General features: G+C 37.0%; 1 protein-coding gene across 41 annotated transcripts in view; it reads left to right on the top strand.

Annotated features, from left to right (window-relative positions):
- The window catches only part of camta1a (calmodulin binding transcription activator 1a), a 641759-nt gene that overhangs the window by 41332 nt on the left and 578348 nt on the right, over nucleotides 1-22079 (top strand). For all 41 annotated transcript variants that reach the window (XR_015523743.1, XM_087307401.1, XM_087307400.1 and 38 more), the window contains one exon: nucleotides 73-176. Coding sequence is in view for 19 of the 41 variants with exons in the window: in XM_087307395.1 (XP_087163521.1) it covers nucleotides 73-176 (104 nt within the window). In the remaining 22 variants the exon portion in view is untranslated. The remainder of the gene's footprint in view (nucleotides 1-72; nucleotides 177-22079) is intronic.

Genomic DNA, 22079 nt, shown 5'->3' with positions numbered 1-22079 from the left:
CATTGATTAAGTAAAGAAATGCATGTATCTCTCTTTTTATCCTCATTACATGCTCTTTTTGTTGTCTTGCAGATGAACATGGACATTTGAAAATATACCTGCCCAAAAAGCTGCTTGAATGTCTACCAAAATGCTCCACGTTGCCAAAGGAGAGACACAGGTGGAACACCAATGAGGTAAGGTCACCTCTCTCCGCCATCTGCTGCTGTCTTTTTTTAACTCCTGCTGACTTTATAGAGATAAAACCTCGTTTATTTTAAGCAGTGAAACGGACACAATGTGTTAATAGAAACCTCTCTAGGGATTCTGCAGTCAGTTCAGATATTAACAGCAACTGCGGGATTGCCTTATTTTTGTGGCAGAAGGAAGTTGCCTGCTCTCTGTGCTGTGCTAGCAAAGGATTTGCACTCGCTGAAAGTGGATTGAGTGTTTTAACAGCAGGTTCATAAAGCTTTCTGTATATACAAGGATCTAATTTTTTCAATCGCGCAAATATAAATTTGCAATAGTTTATAATGTGCTCGTAAAACATTTATGTTTTGGCTTTCAATATTTTAGCCCATATTCTGTTGCTTTTTTGGGGGGTGGTGAATTGCCCAGAAGTTAGTAAGTTATAACTTCATATATATCATTTTTGGCCATCTGTTCCAGCATCACTTCTGTTCACAGATGTTTTAATTCCCTGGAAATATAGACGCAATGTGATGAATTCATTATTTATATATTTTTATCTAGTGTGATGAGAGAAATCTTGCAGATTGATGCTACAGTGCTGATTCAGACCGTATTTTCTTTAACTTTCTTCATTTCCGTTAAGCTTGGCTCAGTCTGTCTGTAGTCGTGCAAAGCTTTTTGTCAACAATTGTAACATTTTAGAAAATTTTCCCAGGGGAAGGGAGTAAAAAAAATATATTTGAGGATTATAATAAAGCGAGATTCGGTTGTTTATTGACTTTCAGTAGACGGTGACATGCTATTTCAGATCACTCAGGAGCCCCGCTATCTAACAAAGCCGTATACCTAATAATCTACATATGAAAATGTGCTTTAAGTACGTTTATCCCAGCCTGAAGGCATTTCAGACACAATGCATCAAACAAATAAGAAAAGATAACAAGCCTCTTAGATTCTGCTATTGAAAATGAAAATGTAAAATGTTTTTATTTGTATGACTGCGGTAGGAAAAAAATCAGAGACCGTTTGCTCCTGCCGTCCTTGACCTATAGGCCAGCCGTTTTAAATTAGTTCATTTCTTTTCAGCGCTGCTACTTTATCATTTAATGGAAATGAGACGGTGACTTGCTTGATTTTTCGCATTTTATTTGTTGTTCGTGTTCAGTCTGTTGCGCGGCGTGGCTCCTCTCTACGCGGAGGCTGCGGGGAGATTGAAACTAAACATTGTTTCGCTGCCGTAAGCTAGAGGGATTTTAAATGACTGACTTTCTCTAAGGAGATTCATAAACTCATAGCTCAGTGAAGGCGATGCAGTTTTATTACAATTGATCCCATTGAAGCACGCGCGGGTTTCACACATTAAGTGACAGGCATCATCAGAGAGAAGGAGACAAAGGAACATTGTGTGTGCATGCCAAGCCTTTTCTTTAAAACTCTTTCCTTCAAATTAACGACTTTCTCTCCTGCAGGTAGGTAAAGAGAGGGATGAGGAGCACTCTGGTGGGCTTTTTGAGCTTTCCTGCCTCGCTCAGTAATATCAAAACGGCTGCCACAGCCACATACATAACTCACATGTCACCTTTACATCAATTTCGGCTCTGCCAAAAGTCCCTAGTGACAAATCACTGACGTGGCCCTCTTAAAGGGATATTTATGAATTGAATACACTGCTTTATCCCTCTGCGTATTCTTTATGGAGTGACAAGTGGCTTTTTTTTTTTTGAAGGGAGAGAGGTGTGGATATGAATGACAATGCTGGAATAGACGCTGAAAGCAGCAGCAGCAGCCGTCGAATGTTTGTGTCTTGTCAGATTTAACTCTGAATGTTTTCCCTCTGCGGTTCTGGTAACCAGAGACTCAGTTTCGTTTTGTTGAATAGTTTGTCTTTGAAGTGCAAATACGGCATTGTGGGATATGGTTGATTGTTTGGCTTCATTTCCACGTAATATGATGCGATGCTCCTAGCAGTAAAAAATCTGAACTATGCATGTGCACTTGTCATTCAAAGGCTGTCAGCTTAAATCGGGCGTTCTGTTTGTTTGTACATATTTGCCGTCTGCTTTGGAATAATACGAGGGAATGAGAATATTGCTTCAGATCAGCGGTCGCCTTGCTAATTGAAGCTGATGCTTTAACGCGTTTGACCTGTGGTGTTGCGCTTGCAGTCACAATCAATTAATGTGCGTTTGGGAACTGATTTCAAAACGTCAGAACTTATTGTGGAATGATGTCGTATTCGTCCTAGGATTATGTGTGAAGATTTATAGAAAGGAATCAAGGTAATATTTTAGAAAGACCACCCCTTCCTCGATTCTTTTTATTTAAGAAAGCACAGTAGTTTGCAAATTGTGTCAATTAGTGCAAATGGCACTTATAATGGGATATGGGCACATTTAGTCTATAAAGTCATTGGATAGATGTTGATTTTTGCTGCAGTGCTCTTAACTTGCCTCACTTACACTTCTCTCTTCACAATAATATAGTGCTTCATGTTCTTTCCAAGCAATTACATACACTAAATAAAAGTAAATCCATTTGTAAAATAACAGGCTTGAATTCTATATTTCTCAATCTGCATATAACCGCTCAGAAAATGCACACTGTAAATGTAAACTCAATACAAATCTGCAGTAATGAAATAATATAATAACATTACCCGTGTTTTATTGGCTTAGTCTTCTATTTGTAACAAAGATTTCTGCAAAGTGATTTTCTGTAATGCTATTATGGTGTTTCTTCAACTACAGGCAATTTTATGTCCCAGTGGATGATTTTTTATTTTTTATTTTTTGGAGATAATTATTACTTTGAAACTTTCTCTTTTTTCATTATGCTTTTATTTTTTGTTACTTTGTAAATGCTGCTTTTTATTCTTGTCTCAGACTTTGGATTTATGAAAATCCATAAATATTATATGCACATAGGCTGGGGGTGTGTAGTCAGAGGATGTCTGTAAAAAAAAAAGAAACTACTTTGAATTTTCTTTTAATAATTTACTGGATTAAAGTAGCCATAGTTGAAGAAATACCTATTTAAATAGCTTTTGTAGTAAAGTATAGTGCATATTTATGTCGCTAAAGGGGTATTTGACCCACAAAACTTTGGGAAATGCCGTTTAACCCTATTGTTAGTATTTATTTTGTTGTAGAGGTGCACTAAATGAAAATTCTTTGCCAAAGCCAAACAAATAGTAAAGCACTTTGCTGAAGGCTGAATACCAAACTGTTTTTTTTTTATGTTATGCAACTTTTTCATCATGATTTCCACTATTTTGCCTTGCTTTTAAAAAAAATTATTTGACATTTTTACATTCCAACAGAAAATATATCAACAAAACAGAATAAAACTTATAAAAAAAATAAATCTGTAAAATTTTAATATTAATTTTTTTAATGGAATTAATTAAATCAGTACTTAGCAAAATGTTCTTCTACACTTAACAAAAGAGCTCATGACCATTAAATGGCTTTTTTGAGGTAAAAGTAATGTTTCAGTATTTACAAGCTGTTTACTAGTTTGCAGTCAACAGTGATTGAGCGATTACATGAGATGTGCTAAATTTAAACATGTCAGATTGTTTGTTTCATCGGCAGTCTGGATGTTCCTGAAGCAGCTTCAGTTTCTGCAGTTTCAAGCAGTTTCTGAAGATAACGAATTTTGGAGCCAGAAGTACGTATGGCCCAATTTCATCTTTAAAATGAACATTTTGAGGTGGAATGATGCGGTTGCTTTTCATGCGTTCCAAGTATTACCAGTTTGCCCAGTAGCTCGCTTTGTTAAAAATGAGACGAGGGCTTTTCTTTTTCTGGATTGCTTTTGAAAACATTATTGGTTGGGTTTAGGGAAGAAGGACGGTGGGTCAGTCAGTCAGTCAGTCAGTCGACAGCGTCCTCTAGTGGATTTACGCAAGCAGAGCAGGCACAAATGGCACTCGCTAGAGAAATCTGAGATCTCAAAGTGTGTACAGCGCCCTCTGGTGGATTCACGAAAACAAAAACTGCAAAAAAAATATACCTTCTGGTACATATTTGACACTTTCCAGAGATGTATATAGCAGTATGTTTTCAGAATGAGCCTGGGTTGCACATTAAAAGGGATCAAAATGACACTTGAAATAGACAAAACACCTCATGGAAGAGCTGATAAAACGTCACCGAACTTGTAAATATGATTCTGCCTTCCAAAAATTTGCAGATATTCAATAGTCTTCATCACCTTTCTAGTTTTGCATTATCACTTTATCTAGTCAGATGCATTGATTAAGAACTGATTACATGGGCCATATAGTTTAAGATCTGTCGGAGGCAGCACAAAATTTGACGAAGATGCTGCCTCATGATTCATTATGCAGGAAAAGCCCTCATCCTCCTCTGACCTCTTTTGCTCTGTGCTTTGCCTGATTGTCTCCATCACCCAAAGGCTTTTCCAAATCTAACTCTACCTGGATCTTACAGTGCTGTGTCTGCAAATGGCAAATTCCATGCTACCAACACATTTGCTATATTTAAAGAGCATGCTTCTCACTCTCTATACTGGATACTATTTGACTTCCTCATTACAAACTCCTTTATTCTGTAAAAAGGATTCAGTCTTTGCTATTTTTCTTGTGTCACTTGCTGTTTTCATGTAACATGCATTCGGATGGTCTGTACCGCTGGTGGGATGGAGGGCAACCTTGCCCAAAAAGCAAGGGCATTTGTGTGTCATGTGTGCCAGGCAGACACTGAGGCTAGTGTGAGTCACTGATGGCAGACTGAGAGGTATTAAGCAGTCTCATTGCTGCTGATTGTGTGACTCTTACTGAAAGTGACACCTCCTGTATTTCCTTTATATCCCTCCTGCTGCTCTTCCTACTTAGTAGATTGTTTTATTCAATGAAATTATGTCTTACCAACTGCGAGGTTCAATTTGAGTTTACTGTATGTGGACAAAAAAATATAAAGGATCAACCTCCCAAATGTGTCACAACACATCATGTTATGTCTTTTTTATTCCATTCTTTTCTTTCACAGAGTGTGTTGTTCTACGAGTTTCTCTCATGTAACACACAGGCCTCCTTGTTAAAGTGCAGTCAAATTCAGATGACAGCGTAGCTTCTAACTCTGTCCAGACAAGTCAGACTAGCGGTCATGTGTAGGAGCACTTCACTCCTCTGCTGGATGTTCTGCACTCCGAGCCATATTTGTATCACTCGTCTTTTCCATTTTGTGAATTCACTGGGTAAATGCGAGTTGGATAAAATTTCAGGCGTTTGCTGTAAAGCTAGATAAAACAATCTACTCAAAAACTAGGGAGATGGAAAGAGGAGGTGGTAAGGATGTAGGTGGTTTAAAAGAGGTGATGTGCACAAAGGCAGCGCTCAGCTTTTAAAGTGTCAGGGTGAGGTTTGAAGAATATAAGGGTGAAGAATTTACAATTTTTTTAACTGGAGAAACCAAGACACCATATAAAGCTGAAAGTGTACTTTGTTTTAGTTTTTTGCATGCATATTAATGTACATGAACACACAGCCTTTTGAAGTAAACTCCATTTGCTAGTGTTTATGAATGCATGCACACTAGAAAGATTCATCCAGGGACAATGTCTGCATTTTTTCTCTTCAAAAGTCAATTGCAATAAAAATCTTTTCTTGTCTTTACTTGATGTCCCTCACACTTCTATCCAAATACGATCTGTTGCTTTCCCCTATTTTGTAGTTTATTGTTCGGTTTCCATCTCCTTCATTTCTTTTGCGACATTTCTTTTAGAAGCCATGGTCTTTAGCATCCTTGTTAGAGCAACCGACTCTCATGCGATCCCAGCTTGGAGTGGGTTGGGTGGTGTAGAACTGGTGGGGTTACATTGGTGCCGTGACCTGTATGGGCGTGAGGTTTAGGGGGATGAGTAAGTGTAAGTTAGACCAGTTAATGAAATGCTGTGCAAGTAAACTTCACTCCTCTGACCCCTAAAGGTGCTCTAGCGACATATACTACAGGCCATGGTCTTTAGCCTCCTTGTTAGCGCAACTGACTCCCATGTGGAGAGTCGCCGGTTTGATCCCAGCTCGGAGCGGGTTTGGGGGGTGTACGACGGGCGGGGTTACACTTGGTTCAGTCTTGATAACAGGACAAAGTGAGTTGTGCAAAATAGCTTAAAGCGCATATGCAAAGTATACATAAATTGCATGTGCAGTTGTCATATGCATTGTATGCATAAACTACTGTACAGGTAGAAACCAAAGTATGCATTTGGCTGAAAAAAATAACATAGGCTTAACAGTACTACGGAGTTTGAGGCAAAACGTGAAAACTAAGAGAAAAGGTGGTTTGTGAGATGTGACTATTGGCTCCGTTGACAGAGATCAAGGCAAAATCAAGTTTGTTCAGGTGTGAGGTTGTTAGCCAACTAAGGTCGCAAGTTCCATGGTTACAAGCATAGTCTGTTGATTTGCCATTTCCCAAATCCATCGTTCCAACAAATATTCGGGAACTGCATTGCTTGTACAACTTGTACAACTTGTACACTTCCAATTGCATCTCTACAGCTGTAGTTAGAAGCTAAGGTCCTGTATGTGTTCTATTCCCAGTTATCCCCCCTATGCCCTATTCTTTTAGAATGCTCCAACATTTAAACTTGAATAAAAAGCATTAAAGTCATCTCTCTTAGGTGTAATTTGCTTTTTAAAGTATTTTTACAGTTTAGTTTTAGCAATCTCCATATTGACAATTTGTTCCCTTCGTAGTGCACTTTGCAAACATTTATGCCATTTTGAACGCAGCCGTGGCTCATGATGAAAGCTATAGGTGAATTATTATGTAATATTTAAAAGTGGTTTAGCATTTAGTAATGGTTTTAATTTATATGTTATTTATTAAGAATTGTATCTGTACTGTAGGTCTGTATGATAATTATTATTATAATTAAGTAGGATTTTTTTCATTTATTAATAAATAGCCTACTGTAAATTACAACCTTTAATGATTTATATGGGGCAGCACGGTGGCGCAGTGAGTAGCACAATCATCTCACATCAAGAAGGTCACTGCTTCGAGCCCTGGCTGGGTCAGTTGGCGTTTCTGTGTGGAGTTTGCATGTTCTTCCAGGGGAATATACTGTACATATCTAAGATTAGAATATAACTAGATTTAGTTTTTAGAATAGACTATAGAATATTCTCAATAATATTTGTAAAGGAAACATTGGTCGCTTATATATATTTCAATTAATATGGAAAACGAGTGCATGTTTTTACCAAAACTAATTTTTTTTTAAATGTGTGTGCGTGCAAACCAATATAATTTGCATAAAAATTATTGTTTTTTTTATCTAAAGAAGTTGTTATTCTACCCCATTTAGAGCATCATTTGGACGTTTTACATTATAACTAACGTGGTTCAAACGATGGATCTGCGATAGAGAAACTACGGTTTTGGGAAACACTTGTCACTACATTGTTTTTTTCGCCAATGATGCATCATACTGTGATAGTTTAGGAAACGCACCCCTGTAGAGAAAAAAAATGTAAATAATTATTTAAAGAAATGTTTTTTTACACTTGGCGTTCCTGACATAGTCTAATATAAACTATTCAACATGTGTATCATAGGATTGTTATTTTCAACATTATGCAGAGGCTTTTGAGACGGGTTCTTCCAACTTTATCTTCTGGCACACACTTTTTAGTCTCTCGGGTGTATATTGAAAGGAAGGATGCCATATAGCAATGACAGTAACCTTTGATATCTGTACTCTAGCTTTCAGAATGGCTTTTCTCACCATAGCTAAAATTAATACTACATGTTCCATTTTGGTTGACCTGGTCTTTCTCATGGTGAAATTGCTTCTATGTTTGGTTGGCTCGACAAACAGTGAGCTTCACGCAAGGAATGATGACTTCTGTCAAAATTGTAAGCTGGTTTCTCATCAAAAAGGGCATCTGGCATTTCAGCAGACCCGAAAAAAGCGCCAGTCTCTGGAAGCGACCCTCTGGGAGAAGGAGACAGGCAGGAAAGAGGAGCTAAGCTAGTGTGACACTCAGCCTCTAATGAGTGGCAGTCACTAAAGACCTGTGAACCTTCTCTCTGCTCTGAACCCAAGCCCAACTGTGGGATGAGAGCGCATCAGCTCAGTCGCTCTAAGGACTTCTACACATTTAATGCCCTGTCATCAGGACTAATCCTCTCTGCCCGGCACTACCGTGGCACGGTGCCCGCGTACAATATGCCTCTGCTCCTGCTGGGGTGCCATCGCGGACGCACATGGCACTGGAGCAGCCCAGGGAGAGTCGTGGGCAGAGGGAACGGAATCTTCCGGTTACAGTCACGTCCGGCGGCAACGTCCAGAGAGAGGGTTCTGATTACACAGGATGTGGAGAGTCGGGAAAAAAAAGGGAGGTTTGGCTCACTTGGCCAGAAATGACTGCATTTCCCCTACCAAATCAGAGACAATATGATACCCCTCGCGAGAGTCAATGCACCTGCTGGAGAAAGCCATTTACAGATTAAATACTGATCAGAGCAATCTTCTGTTTTTGATTACAATGCATCAAGAGCCTCCCAGTGCACAATTGTCCTGCAGATTACAATAGAGAGGTTAAATTCACACAAAATGCTTGTTAGGCATATTAGTCTCAGCATTCCTCATTTAGAACAGGGAGTAACAACTCGTGTTCGTGAAGTGAATGCTGATTTGCCTCGCTTTTATAGAGCTAAATGTTTAGCTGCTTTTTACGACTCTCTGAACTGTTTTTATTTTGTCTACAGGAGAAGTAGCACTTCTTGATATGATGTCACTTTTAAGAAGTCAGTCTCACTCGTTATGCTCCCTACTTTTGATTAGTTTAGCTCCTCAGCTGGGGTCCAACAATAAAGGGAACGTCCTTCCTTTTATCTCCCTCTCCCATCTGAATCTTTCCCGACCCCCTACTCGCCGTCCCTCCTGTGGAATGTGCGTCACATCTATTCAATAACAGTTTCAGGTCATGGCTTCAATTACATCCACATCACTATGCCGTACCTTTGAAAATATAATGACTGTTTTGTGAGCAAAGACTGAACAAATATTAAAAGAGCTGCATATGAACAAAGGGAAACCTCTGCGTAACCTTTATGTTAGTCGTTTGTTGTAGTAATTTGTAATATGAGGCTGTGGTTCAGTTACTTGCTACAAGCTTGTTTTATTGAAATTGCCTTGTCTGCTGATGTATAATTAATTTCGCTATGCAGTGATATTGAAATTCTGGCAGACAAGGCAATAAACGGTTGCATGTTAGCAAATAAATAGCTGATATTAATGAAAAATGAAATCTTTATCAATATATTTTCATTTATATTGCTGATATTTCTACTAAATTTAAAATAAACATGTCAATTTAGATCACAGGACAAAAATTTATCAAAAATAACAAAGAAGATGCTATTTAAGCATATAAATAGCTGATAATATTGAAAAAATTAAATCTATATCAATATATTTTATGTATTTCTGACATTTCTTCTGATTTAAAACAAAAATGTTGTAGTTTAGATGACAGGACAATAATTGTTTAAAAATAACTAAGAAGATGCTGTTTAAGCAAATAAATAGCTGATATTAATGAAAAATGAAATATATATCAATACATGTATGTGTGTATATATATATATATATATATATATATATATATATCTCATATTTCTTATACATTTAAATATAAAATATTTAAATATTGTAATTTAGATCATAGGTCAGCAATTGGTCAAACATTACAAAGAAGATGTTATATAAGCATACAAATATCTAATATTAGTGAAAAATGAAATCTATATAAATCTATTTTGTATATATTTCTGACATTTCCTCTAAATTTAAAAATAAAAACGAATTTAGATTACAGGACAACAATAGGTCAAAAAACAACAGAGAAGATGCTATTTAAGCATATAAATTGCTGATATTATTGAAAAAATCTATATCAATATAATTTTATATATTTATACATTTTTTTTCTGAATTTAAAACAAAAATGTTGTTATTTAGATGACAGGACAATAATTGGTCAAAAAATAACTAAGAAGATGCTGTTTTAGCAAATAAATAGCTGATATTAATGTAAAATAAAATCTATATCAATAAATTTTGATATATTTCTTAAACATTTAAAATAAAAATGTTGTAATTTAGATTACAGGTCAACAGTTGGTCCAAAAATAAAAAAGAAGATGCTATTTATGGACACAATAAGAATGTTATTGGTGAAATAACCCTGATTTTAATCATCACAGATGAAATTTTATAATGAGCATTTGTTATTCTTACCAAAAAGGAAGAAAAAACTTTTAATAAAAACTTTAATTATAAGATGGGTTGCATTTACAGTTTTTTCTTTGTCTATTTAGCATAGTCGTCATTCAAAGGCTTGGACCTGTTGAGACTGAGATAAACAGGAGCTGTAAGGTATTTTCCCAGGTCTTATTGTTTACCTTTGATTCACTTCAATTTGTGGTATCAAGCCTATAGTTAATTAGGCAACAACACCAACTAAATATACTGTATTTACCACTATGACCAAATGATTGATATCGTCTAAACATTTTTGTGCTTTTCTATAATTAAAGTAAATTTCAAAGCTCGCATCCATGTAGGACTCCAAGTAGACAGTTGTTTGTTTGCATTTAGCCCTATCGCAGTGTAACACATTTTTCAGTATCACAGTGAGAGTGGTACTGCATCTTTTATGTGGCAGTCATATTGACTTCCAGTGTCATCAAATGCACACACTCATTTTTCCCCCCCCGTGCTCTTCTTGTTTTCCTCTCAGAAAGTAAATATTTTCTTTATGTCAGTAGTGGCTGCTTCATATTGCTCTTATTATGGATGCCAAAGTGTCTGATCCCAGACTAAAATGTAGCTTGGCAGAGATCTGTTCCAGCACTAGATGGCTAGCATGCTGATGTATTGGCCTGTCGGTGCATTTCAGAGCCCAAACTGCTTGTTATTTAGACTGGTAACCTCCAATTCTTCTCCGCCTGCTCCTTTCAGCGCCTCTATTCCTGAGGGCCTCCGTTTCCCCCACCCAGACAGGCCTGAGCTCATTAGAACATTTCCCTGGATTAAAGTCTTCCTTTTATGGATTACAACAGTTAAGATGTTTGAACCGTTCGTGTCACAGAAACAGGTATTTAACTTTTAAAGACTGATTAGCACATTTTGATGATTTCGGGACCCGCTTTCACTTTTTTTTTTTTAATTTCCATATTAGTTGTTACCGTTTGATACAGCTCTCCTAATCGAACCTGGGTCTACCTGTGATTGAATGTTTGTCTTCTTTTGATGTTGTAAACGGGACGTTCCTCTCAACTGTGACTAATTAAAATTACCCCGTATGAATTGCAAGTGTTTACCGAGAAGTTCATTAGCCTCTCTGGGGCAATCAGTGGAAATTAAAGGTCATGTTTGCTTGTTTGTTTTTGGTGAGAGAAATGCTTTAACATTTTTACGAACAGGTGTCCCAAGCATGACTTGAATTTGAATTGGCAGTGCTCAGGGGCTCCTCGGGTTGGAGCTGCTGATATCTTCTCACATGCTGGATTGGAGATTAATGTTCAAATGCCACCTCCTTCTTCTGGGGAGCTCCATTTGCATAACTAGCTGCCTTTCATTTGCACACCAAAACAATTTCCTGTTCTTTGTTTATTGATATGGTTAGATATTCATTTATTTCTCTTTATTTCCTGTTGAATATTTTATAATGTTGGGATTGCTGCCAGTTTCTCATTTAGAGCATTATGATTTTGAAAACTATGTTTCTCTTGAATGTGACTGTTGATAAATTCTCCTGCACAAGCATAAAGACAGATTTCATTACTAATGTCAGATAATTACAAAAAATAGAGTGTTTTTTATTCATTGATATGTCATATTTGAAAAATTAAGAGCCTGTATTTGTTTGCTGCTTCAATAGTGTAATGATCAAATATTTAACAAGGCACATTTTTTACAGACCAGGTTGAGTCAGCAGTTCATATTTTTATTGCCCTGACAATATGTTCATTTGGCCAACCAGGAGCTAAAATAGCTGACCCATGTTATCTTGGTTTTTAATAAATAAGCTTATTATGACATCCATAAATACTGTCATAATTCACAATTTCCAATTGTCATTTTTGATATTTTGATCATAGAAACAATTCCATCTATAAATATTTTTACAAATCTTTTGAATTCTTGGAAGAATCATACAAATGTTTTGTGTAAATTTTGTCTAATTTTTTATCTATTTTTTTTTGTGTTGCCTTTTTGACCAGGACCCCCCTGGAAGATATGCATATCTCAATGGGAAATTCCTGGTAAAATAAAGGATAAATACAAAATTAAAATAAGTAAATAAAACAAAAACTGCTATAAGCTTAAAACATTACTACAAGAATGCAAGGCATCAGTAATAAAACAAGAGTTATTAAAACCCATAGTACAAATAAACACAATAGAACAAAGATACAAATTAAATAAACATCATTTTAGGGGTTTCAGGTTTGTAAGCATTCAGGTACAGAAAATGAAAAATCAATCATGAAATAGTATTGCATAGTTCTCTCGGTTGGGCGATGTCGACCAATTTGGCATCAGACGATGTGTAATGTAAAACATTGCGATGGACGATGGTGTCATCGTCGTAGGTTGTGGTAAATTAATTATTTATGAATAATTCCTTAATTCATAGCAAATTAACTACTTGTAGCCTACCGTTTCAACTACCTGACCCGCATGGCCTTTGTTTTACCCATAACCAAATCATAAATAAATAAAGATAAGTTGCTCACAAATTACAACCAACATCTCAACCAACAGGAACCAACCAACAGTATCCGATGTTTTACCTAAAATTACCAAGTATAAGTTTGAAAGGTAAAGATTGAAGCAGTGTATTGACGCTGTTACCTGATAGATTCAAAAGACTGAAGAGTTGTTAGATAGAGACGAAATGAATTAGATATCATGTTTACCAACTATATTGAGACAAGATCCAGCAGTACATCCTTGATAAACTGTCCGACTGCCCTTCGAGGATAGTGCTCAAAGCACCCGCTGACTGCTGAAGCTCAGACGTGCGCATATGCTGCAGCGCATGCCTGTGTGTGTGTGTGGTCACCTGATGTGCATTTTCAGTGGTATAGTGTGGACGGAGATCTTTTCAGAAAAGCTAATTGAAACCCTAGTGTGGACAAGGATTGTTTTTGTTCTAAAATGTCATTTTAAGACGTATTAGTGTTAACGGGGCCTAAGTGTGTATTTTTTGCGAACGGGTTGCTGCTGCCACAGGGGCGGGGCGTAGGATTGCAATGCCGACTCAGCATCGGGATGTCTATCGGCGTTAGACGATGGCGTCATCTATTGACCCAACCCTATTATCGATTAATCCTTGTTAAGGGTACAAAATGTGTTTAGTTAACAGAAATAAGTAATTCATATTGTCTTTTTTTTGTTGGATTAAGATTAAACACACAAACATTATCAGCTCATAATTTAAGATGCAGTCACTTATAGATGTATTCAATTGTTTCCAATCTGATAACCTGATTTCCTAAAACACAATCAACTGTTTTTGAGGCTATTTATCAAAACTCCCATTAAAATTGATATGTTTTTGTTCATTCGAGAACAAGAACAAGATAAGAACTCAAGATCTGTGCTGTCTGAGATGCAGCTCTCTGTGTCTGTGCTGTTCATAATATGCTCATATGATAATATGATGATAACATCCTCCATTTTATTTACCCTCTATATGCACCATTAAGCAAATTACATTTTTAAGATGATGATTGAGTGCACCTTTATTGTGGTAAAAATCACTATTTATATGCAAAGGCTTTATAGTTGTCACATTTAGAAAAATCCTAATGCGTTTTTAAGTAAAGTTGAATGTATTATCTTCTAGTGTTCATGGAGTTTTAGTTCCCCATCATTCTGTTTCCATAACCACAGCGGCATGCAGTAGGAGGGCGGTAGTGTAGCCTGGGCCGAGCTGCCTTTGTCTGTAATGAGAACCTACCTGTGGGTCATTCTGGGGTCTTGAATGCTACAAGGACTTTGCCGTTTTCTCCTGACTCTGAGTCAGGGGTCTCCAGTACACTCTGATGACAGGGGTGCCTGCTCAAAATTGCCTGACCTCTATTGTTGCACATACAGGTCACTTCACCTCCTATGGGAACTTCTAAATTGAACCCAGCTTGCGCTTTCATTTTTTTATTGCACGCCACCACACCTCCTTTCTTTTCTCCTCTTCTCTCCTCCCTTCCAATTCCTCTCATCTTCCATCTTTCTTCCCTCTCCCTCATGTGTTCAGTGAGGTGCAAAGTTATTCAGGGGTGGAGAAATAGATTTCTACCTTTGGTTTTGAACTGCTGGACTTGGATTTTTGCATTGCGCATGACTTTGTTTTTTTTTTCCTATGCAAAAGGAACAAAAACGCTGTTATATTGTGCCTATTTGCATGCTTGTCTCAGTGCATTGTTGCGCAGCTAATATTTACAGGAGTTTGAAAGTAAATGCCATTGTGTTCTCAGCTCTCTGGATCAAATGGCAGGGGAACTGAGGTGCACACACTGAAACCTGATGTATTATTCCATTTCATGGAGTCTGCCAGCCTAGCGCGCATACCCTGGTAATCCATACCTCTACCGCTCGCCCCCACTTGAAATAAATAGGATTGGTATCTGTCTCCCTGACTCTCCGAGATGCAGTGATTGATGGATCTTGTACAGGATTAATTATTGAAGCTAGCAGTTTCCTCTCACAGACAGGACTATACAACACTGCCAAGAGCTGCCTGGAAGATGGGCGTACACATAAAACCACCCTTGGTTTATGAATACAGTATCACTGGGAGGGCCTAGTAATGTATCGTTTAAAAATTAATGTGCGATAGAATTAAATTGGGTTTATTTACTTCTCCAAGATCAAAGGTTAAAGTATAAGTGTGTACTGCTCTTGTGAGCTTGTTTGTGAAGGGCATTGACTTAGTGTTGTGTTTTTTGCTAGCTTGACCTCACCGAGCTGCAGCGGATCAAGGCTAACTCAGCTTTCTTAGTGTCCTGATTCTCATGTCCCTCAGGTTTGGTCACGTGCCTTATTTAGTATTTCAGCCTGGTCAAATGCAGCATGTCAGATAGTACAATACTTCTCATCTTTACCAGCGGAAGTGACCCCGTCTTCCTATCCCACTAGGGCCTGTCTTTATTTAGCCTTTTCACTGGAATCCTTTACAGTACATCCATGCTAGAGTCTGTACCTTGAGAGGGAACCTTGCTCCATCAGTATGGGTGCCAACTGCAGAGGTGATTCACTGAGACTCAGATAGACTCCCAGATCTTGGCGCTTTTTGTTCAGATCAGTGGGTGGGAAGTTCTAGCTTAATCAGTGGAAGGGCACGCAAGCTTTTCTGCTTCACAGGATCCCTCCTCTTTTTCCCCTTTCTTGTTATGTGCTGGGCTTTGATCTTTAAAGGTCCTTGAGAACGAAGAGCCAGCAGGCTGGGACTCTCTGTGTTTGGATTCATGCCCATCAGCAGCTCCATCTAACGGACATCCCTGGACACAGCAGGCCTTCTTGCCTCTCGCTCTTATTCCCTCTCCTTTTTATACAGCTCACGCTCACTTCAGACCATCGTTACCCTGATTTCCTTTCCTCTATTGCGCTCATTCGTTCTGAAACCAAGATATATGCATTTGCATTTATCAATTCTTTTTGTGTCATCGCAGGTAATCATTTTTACAAATTCAAAGCGGCACTTTGCTCTGACAAATGCACTTTTCTCCTGTTGGCAAAATCCCTCTCTTAGAGTCGTGACAACAGGTCTATAGCATTCATTGAATAAGTGTGAAAAATTAACGACCAACAGTGTTGGATAAGTTACTTTAAAAAAGTAATCGATTACAAATTACTGACTACTACTCAAAAATTGTAATCTAATTACATTAATTACTTCATGTAAAAAGTAAACAATCACTAATTACTTTACTTTTAAAGGTTCTTTTTATAAATAAATAAACCTATAAAATACAAAATAAACTGCAGCTCTTTCAGTTGTTTAATATTCACTGAAAACATTACAACTGGTTGATCACAGCAGCTTGACATATTCAAAAGACTTAAAGATTTTGTCTAAAACTTTTCTCTTCATTCACTTGTTCCAAACTCGTTAGTCTTGTTTTTTTTGTATTTATTTACACACACACACACACACACACACACACACACACACACACACACACACACACACACACACAAAAAAAAAGACATTTAGTAGAAAACTGGATACCTGTAACCATTGACATCCATAATATGAAAAAGCACTGCAGTGTTTGGGCTTTCTGTGTTTGTGTGATGTAATCAGTCTAGCAAAATGTGTATATTCTGTACAAAGTATAAAGCAGATTTTTTTTTTGTCAAGTGACTCGCAGTTTTTAACTGCGTGTGCCTGGGAAACGCAAGCACGCGCAATATGTGCACCTTATGCAAAAGACGGGATATGTGAACTGCCCCAAGCAGCTACACTTCTCTTCACATTCAGAGGATACCTTCATTCCCGATCCTGAACAAAAAATCCATTTTAGCCTGTTTAGGCTGAGTTAGGTTGCCGTGTTTTTGGGCGCTGGTGTCCTTCTTGGTGATGAGTATAGTTGTAGAATGCTTTCTATTCAAGTGCTTGAACAAGCTTCTGGTCAAGTTAAAAGCAGTCGAAAGTTCACGTGACCATCAGGAAGAATGCAGCATGCAACTCGTGCTTTACCGAGTTTGTTCTTCAGAGGTGACATTGCAAAAACAGTCTCCATGAGATTGCAAGTCTGTACTCTGCGTTCTTGTAATTGAGAAACAACTATTATTCCTTTTTTTCTATGAATGCAAATGGATTGCAAAACTAAATTTTTTTTTTCTGCTGGTATGCTTGTGTCCACTCTTTAGGCATGGAATCTCCTAAGACATTTTTTCTTGCAAAACTCTTTCAGATTTGTCACATTACAGCCTAGTAGTGTATGTCTGCCGGGCCCTTCAGCAAGGTACTAAGATTATTGGGGTATGGAAGCCTTTGATCTATGGATTCATATATCATTAGACCTCATGTTACTTGTAGAGCTGTCTGTGGACGGCAATGGATGACACCGCCTGACCTTTACGGGACTCCGGCATTCCATTAAATTGCAATATGAAAGGTCGCTCTTCATCGTTTTTATGCTCTTAAATGTTACTTCTGCCACATTGGTCAGAGTGTTGAAGCCCCGTGACAGATGTCCTTCATGAAGGTCGCCACTTGAGTTTTTGTCCTACAGTGCTAGATGTTGGCCAGTGTCCACCATAGATCCATATGTCAGTAAATGCCAGGCTAAAAAGGCTGACATGGCCATAATCGTTAATACCACTGGTGGCTACTCATGCTATATGGGATGAAAGAGCATAGTGATTGCTACTTAGTCTCGCAGTATGTCCCTGCTTTAATTGTAGTCTGATTGCAGATGATTGAAGGTGCTAGACATCTTCACATACCCAGGAGGGGATCTTTGCACACTTAAAGGTACAGTTCACCCAAATATGAGCCATTTTACTAAGTAATTTTTGGTCCTTCATATATTGCTGCAAACCTAGGTCTTTTTCAGTTGTGAAACACAAGGGCTAAGTTAATAAAGATTTTTCTAAACCATTTTTCAACGAGCAATGAGACTAGCTCTGTACAATATTGGAAAATCTAATATTGCAATATTTAGTTTTCTGTGATTATGTATTCAGATATTAATAGATAAAGATAAAATATATCTGTTATTAGAAATAAGTTAAAAGATAATGTTTAGAAATGTGTTGAGGGGGCCAATAATTCTGACTTCAACTATATTTATTTATATATATATATATATATATATATATATATATATATATATATATATATATATATATATATATATATATATATATATATATATATATAGAATTAAATTTCCAAAGAAAACCAAACTCGCCTCACAGCAAGAAGGTCGCTGGTTTGGGCCTAGCCTAGGTCAATTGCCATTTCTGTGTGGAGTTTGCATGTTCTCCCAGTGTTCGCGTGAGTTTCCTCTACAAGTCAAAGACATGCGCTACAGGTGAATTGGGTAAGCTAAACTGTCCATAATGTATGAGTAAGAATGAGAGTTTATGGGTGTTTCCCAGTGATGAGTTGCAGCTGGAAGGGCATCTGCTGCACAAAATATATGCTGGATAAGTTGGTGGTTCATACCGCCATGGCAATCCCTGATTAATAAAGGGACTGAGCCAAAAAGAAAATGAATGAATGAATGAATGAATGAATGAATGAATGAATGAATGAATGAATGAATAAATGAATGAATGAAGAACCATAATTTATTCATATATGAGATGTGAATGATGTAGGAGCTTTTCTGCTCCACCGCTAGCCATTGTTGATTGATTAACATTCAATGTTCACATGATTTTGTAGTTTCACTGCCACTGATGAATAAACAAAATTACTAGCTTACTTTAAAAAGAAATATCGGCAGCATATTTGTTTTTCAGTTAATGTTACATGAGTCAAAATGTCCAATATACTGTACTGATACTGTTATTTTGCTTTGTTACATTTTTGAAGCTCAAAACTTCTAGTCCTTCATTGTAACCTATCATTTATCGATGACTTTTTTGTGTCATACTGATGGAAAAATATTCCAAATACAATTGTGAAATTTAGTTTTCAAAAAAATTCACGTTTTTTAAATGAACTAGTTTTTTAAGATACCTCCGAGTCTCATATACATTGTTTAAGGTTGTTAAATCACCAGCTAAAATCTCCAGTCTTTCTTTTGTTTATTCCATCAGGTGACCTTACATTCACAGTTTGTTTTTTTTAGAGAATCTGTTTTGATAATTGAAGTAAATATTCAGATGGGGAAGCATGCCTCCATGCTTCTTAATCACCTTACATACAGATTTTCTTGCTGAAATCTAATTATGCTATGAATGCTCCTTCCGTTTAACCGAGCCAGATTTTGGATGCAAACGCACAGCCCCTGTAGGCGGAGGTACACAGTTGCAGTGTGTTTACATTATTGTGCGTATCAGTCTTGAACACAGGACCCTCTTCACTTTTAAATGAATCCAGAAGTGACCCACTCAACCAGGAAATAGCTCTGATTTGTAAATGCTTAGCTGTGAATTGAAAACCTTGGATTCCTGTTTCACTTTCTCCTCTGTGTGATAGATGTGTGACTCAGAGAGGAAAAAAAAAAAAAAAGCACTTCTGTCTTGTCTCTTGTCCATCTGAGAATATAAAGACAACACTAGAGAGTTGTATTTGGTGATCTGGCTTTGGTGGGTCTCAGGGACACTCGGTATCATTGGCAAGATTCACGAGCACATGTTCTGCCGCCAAAGCCAGAAAGGTTGAGGTGTCGACTGGGTGTGTTCAGGTAGTTCATTAAAAAAGTGCCCTCTCCTAACCCCCTTTCTCCTTGCCGCCTGTCCTTTAGCAGAACCTTGAGGTTCCATTGAAATTCCGCCGAGCTTTCCTCTTTTTGAAATATCTGTTGATGAGGTAATGCAGGGCTGCGATAGCTCTCTGCTCCCTCTACAGCTGAACATTTCTCTAAGTCATGTTTACATAATTAGCGAGCTCTCAGAGAGCCTTGGCAATTTTTAAAAAATGAAAGGAGCTAGTTAGTAGTCCACTCGCTGTGTCTCCCTCTCCAAGACCACTGTGCTGAAGATACGCAGATATGCATACATTCAAAAAGCATGCCAACACTCACACACACATACATATAAACAGCTCCTTTCTGTTTGCTTGCAGATTTTTACATACACTCTATGTATTGAAAGCGATGTTTTATAGTCATTTACATATGTTGCAGGCTATGCCCTGGGATTAAGTATTTTGTGTTTTTATATGCATGAGCATGTTGCTTACATAATGAGCTTGCGGTCCTTTTTGCCTAAAATAAATGACTGAGGCATACTGTTAATTATTGTAAATTGATTTTTTACTTATCAAGCCTGTCCAGCATTCCTCTGTGCTGCTATCAGCCTCTGAAATGCTATTGTTTCATTTACTGCTTCTCTTACAGTAATTAGATGTTTCAAATCGGTGAGGAAACATAATTAGTGGCCATTCATTTATGAGGGCCCATACTGTTGTTTGTGGCGGAGATGTGTGTATTAAAGTTAGTTTTGTGTCATGGCTATGTTAAGACAAATTATGCGATTAATCATTTTAGTGGAGCCCATATAAGATTGGCAGTGGACAGTGTGACGCTGTCGAGTGTCAGTTCATCCTCTTGTTCGATCATATCGCTAAATCTAAATATGTAAGCAATAGGCATGGGCTGGTATAAGAATCTGACGGTATGATAACCTTGGATAAACATTTCACTATTTTAATGGTATTGTGATTACTGCTCTAAAAATTATTTCTTTTTAAATGTCTGAGTAAAAAAAAAACTTTTCCCCCCACTGAACACAATATAACAACAATATATTTTGTTTTATGAAACATTTAAAATATTTTGAAATGTGTCAGGGTAAATAATTAAATAAATCATTGACTTCTAGTGTCTATTAGTTTCAAAAACACAGATTTCTTTACAACTTGAACACATCTTTGGATATCTTACTTTTCTTTGGATCTAAAGTAAAGCCGCTCGATGTTCAGTAGGGATGTGATCCCTTCGTTCGAATCACAACCCACAGATCGGCACGCACATGACCCGCGAATTAATAACTTTTTTGTACTTGTAGGTTAACTCAACATTTATAACATAGAGATCGCCTCCTGCGTCGTTCAAGTCACGTGTATCAAAGCATTTTGGCTTCTCTGTAAAATATATTGATGGATGAAAATATTGTGGTAAGACCTACCTCAATGCTTTCTTTGGCTATTATTTAAAGGTGTTTCTGTCATTGTTTGTTTGGTCTGAATCAGTGCATGCAATGTAAAGCTGTACAATTCAACATTAAAGGATTGTAATCTTAATTCAAACTTGCGCAACATTAATGATAAATGATAATGATTTGCATATGTTTAATAATCCTTCAAAGCGCTGCATTCTAATCTGCATTTGATTGAGAGCGATTCAGGTTTTACACTTTTTCAGTTAGTTACAAACAATTAACTAACACAGAAGTAATGGGAGAACAGTTTATAGTTCAGATAAAAACACGGATGTTTATGGTTAAGATTAAAATCACTGTTTAATGGAACTTGACGTTGGTGAATGTTGTAGCAATAATTTTGTGTAACCAATAGGTGGTGATAAACAACCATCAAAATTATGTCACTGAATAGGTTTTTAAAAATGATACACCTATAATGAAACATGACGTTTTATGTGTAAATTATTAAATCATGAATTGAACATAAATATATGTTGTACAAGATGTTACATTTCTATATTTAGCATTATCAACAACAGTAGCAAAGATCATTTTTTTATTGAATATTTTCCCCTTTTTCAGCTGTTTCTTTATTATTTTTTTATTTTTATTAAAATTACATGTTCTAAGTTCTGTTTGTTAAAACCATTGGCTATTGCAATAGTTTTTAATAAATGGAAAGCAAATTACATTTGTCTCCTTTATTTTTTGCTGATCTAAAAAATATCAGTCTGATAGTGATTCAAAAACAGTGAGATTTGTGATCCAATACACCACTACTGTTTTGGTGTGTAGTATGCTTGGATATTGGATTACAAGCAATTCAAGAAAAAAAAAAACTTGCTAGATAAGTTAGTGGTTCACTCCGCTGTGGCGACCCCAGATTAATAAAGGGACTAAGCTGACAAGAAATTAAATGAATGAATGAATGAATGAATCCTGGGCTGACCTGTAGAATTTGATGTGGAGGGTCCTTTGCTGCTGGAAATACTATTGCCCTAAAAAACTAAATAACATAGTCGTAAAAAAACACG

The sequence above is a fragment of the Danio rerio genome, chromosome 23 (genome assembly GCF_052040795.2).
Source record: "Danio rerio strain M-AB ecotype USA chromosome 23, GRCz13ab, whole genome shotgun sequence".
Classification (NCBI taxonomy): Eukaryota; Metazoa; Chordata; class Actinopteri; order Cypriniformes; family Danionidae; genus Danio; species Danio rerio.
The sequence above is the reverse complement of the archived record's forward strand: the minus strand, read 5'-3'. Positions and strand labels throughout refer to the sequence as shown.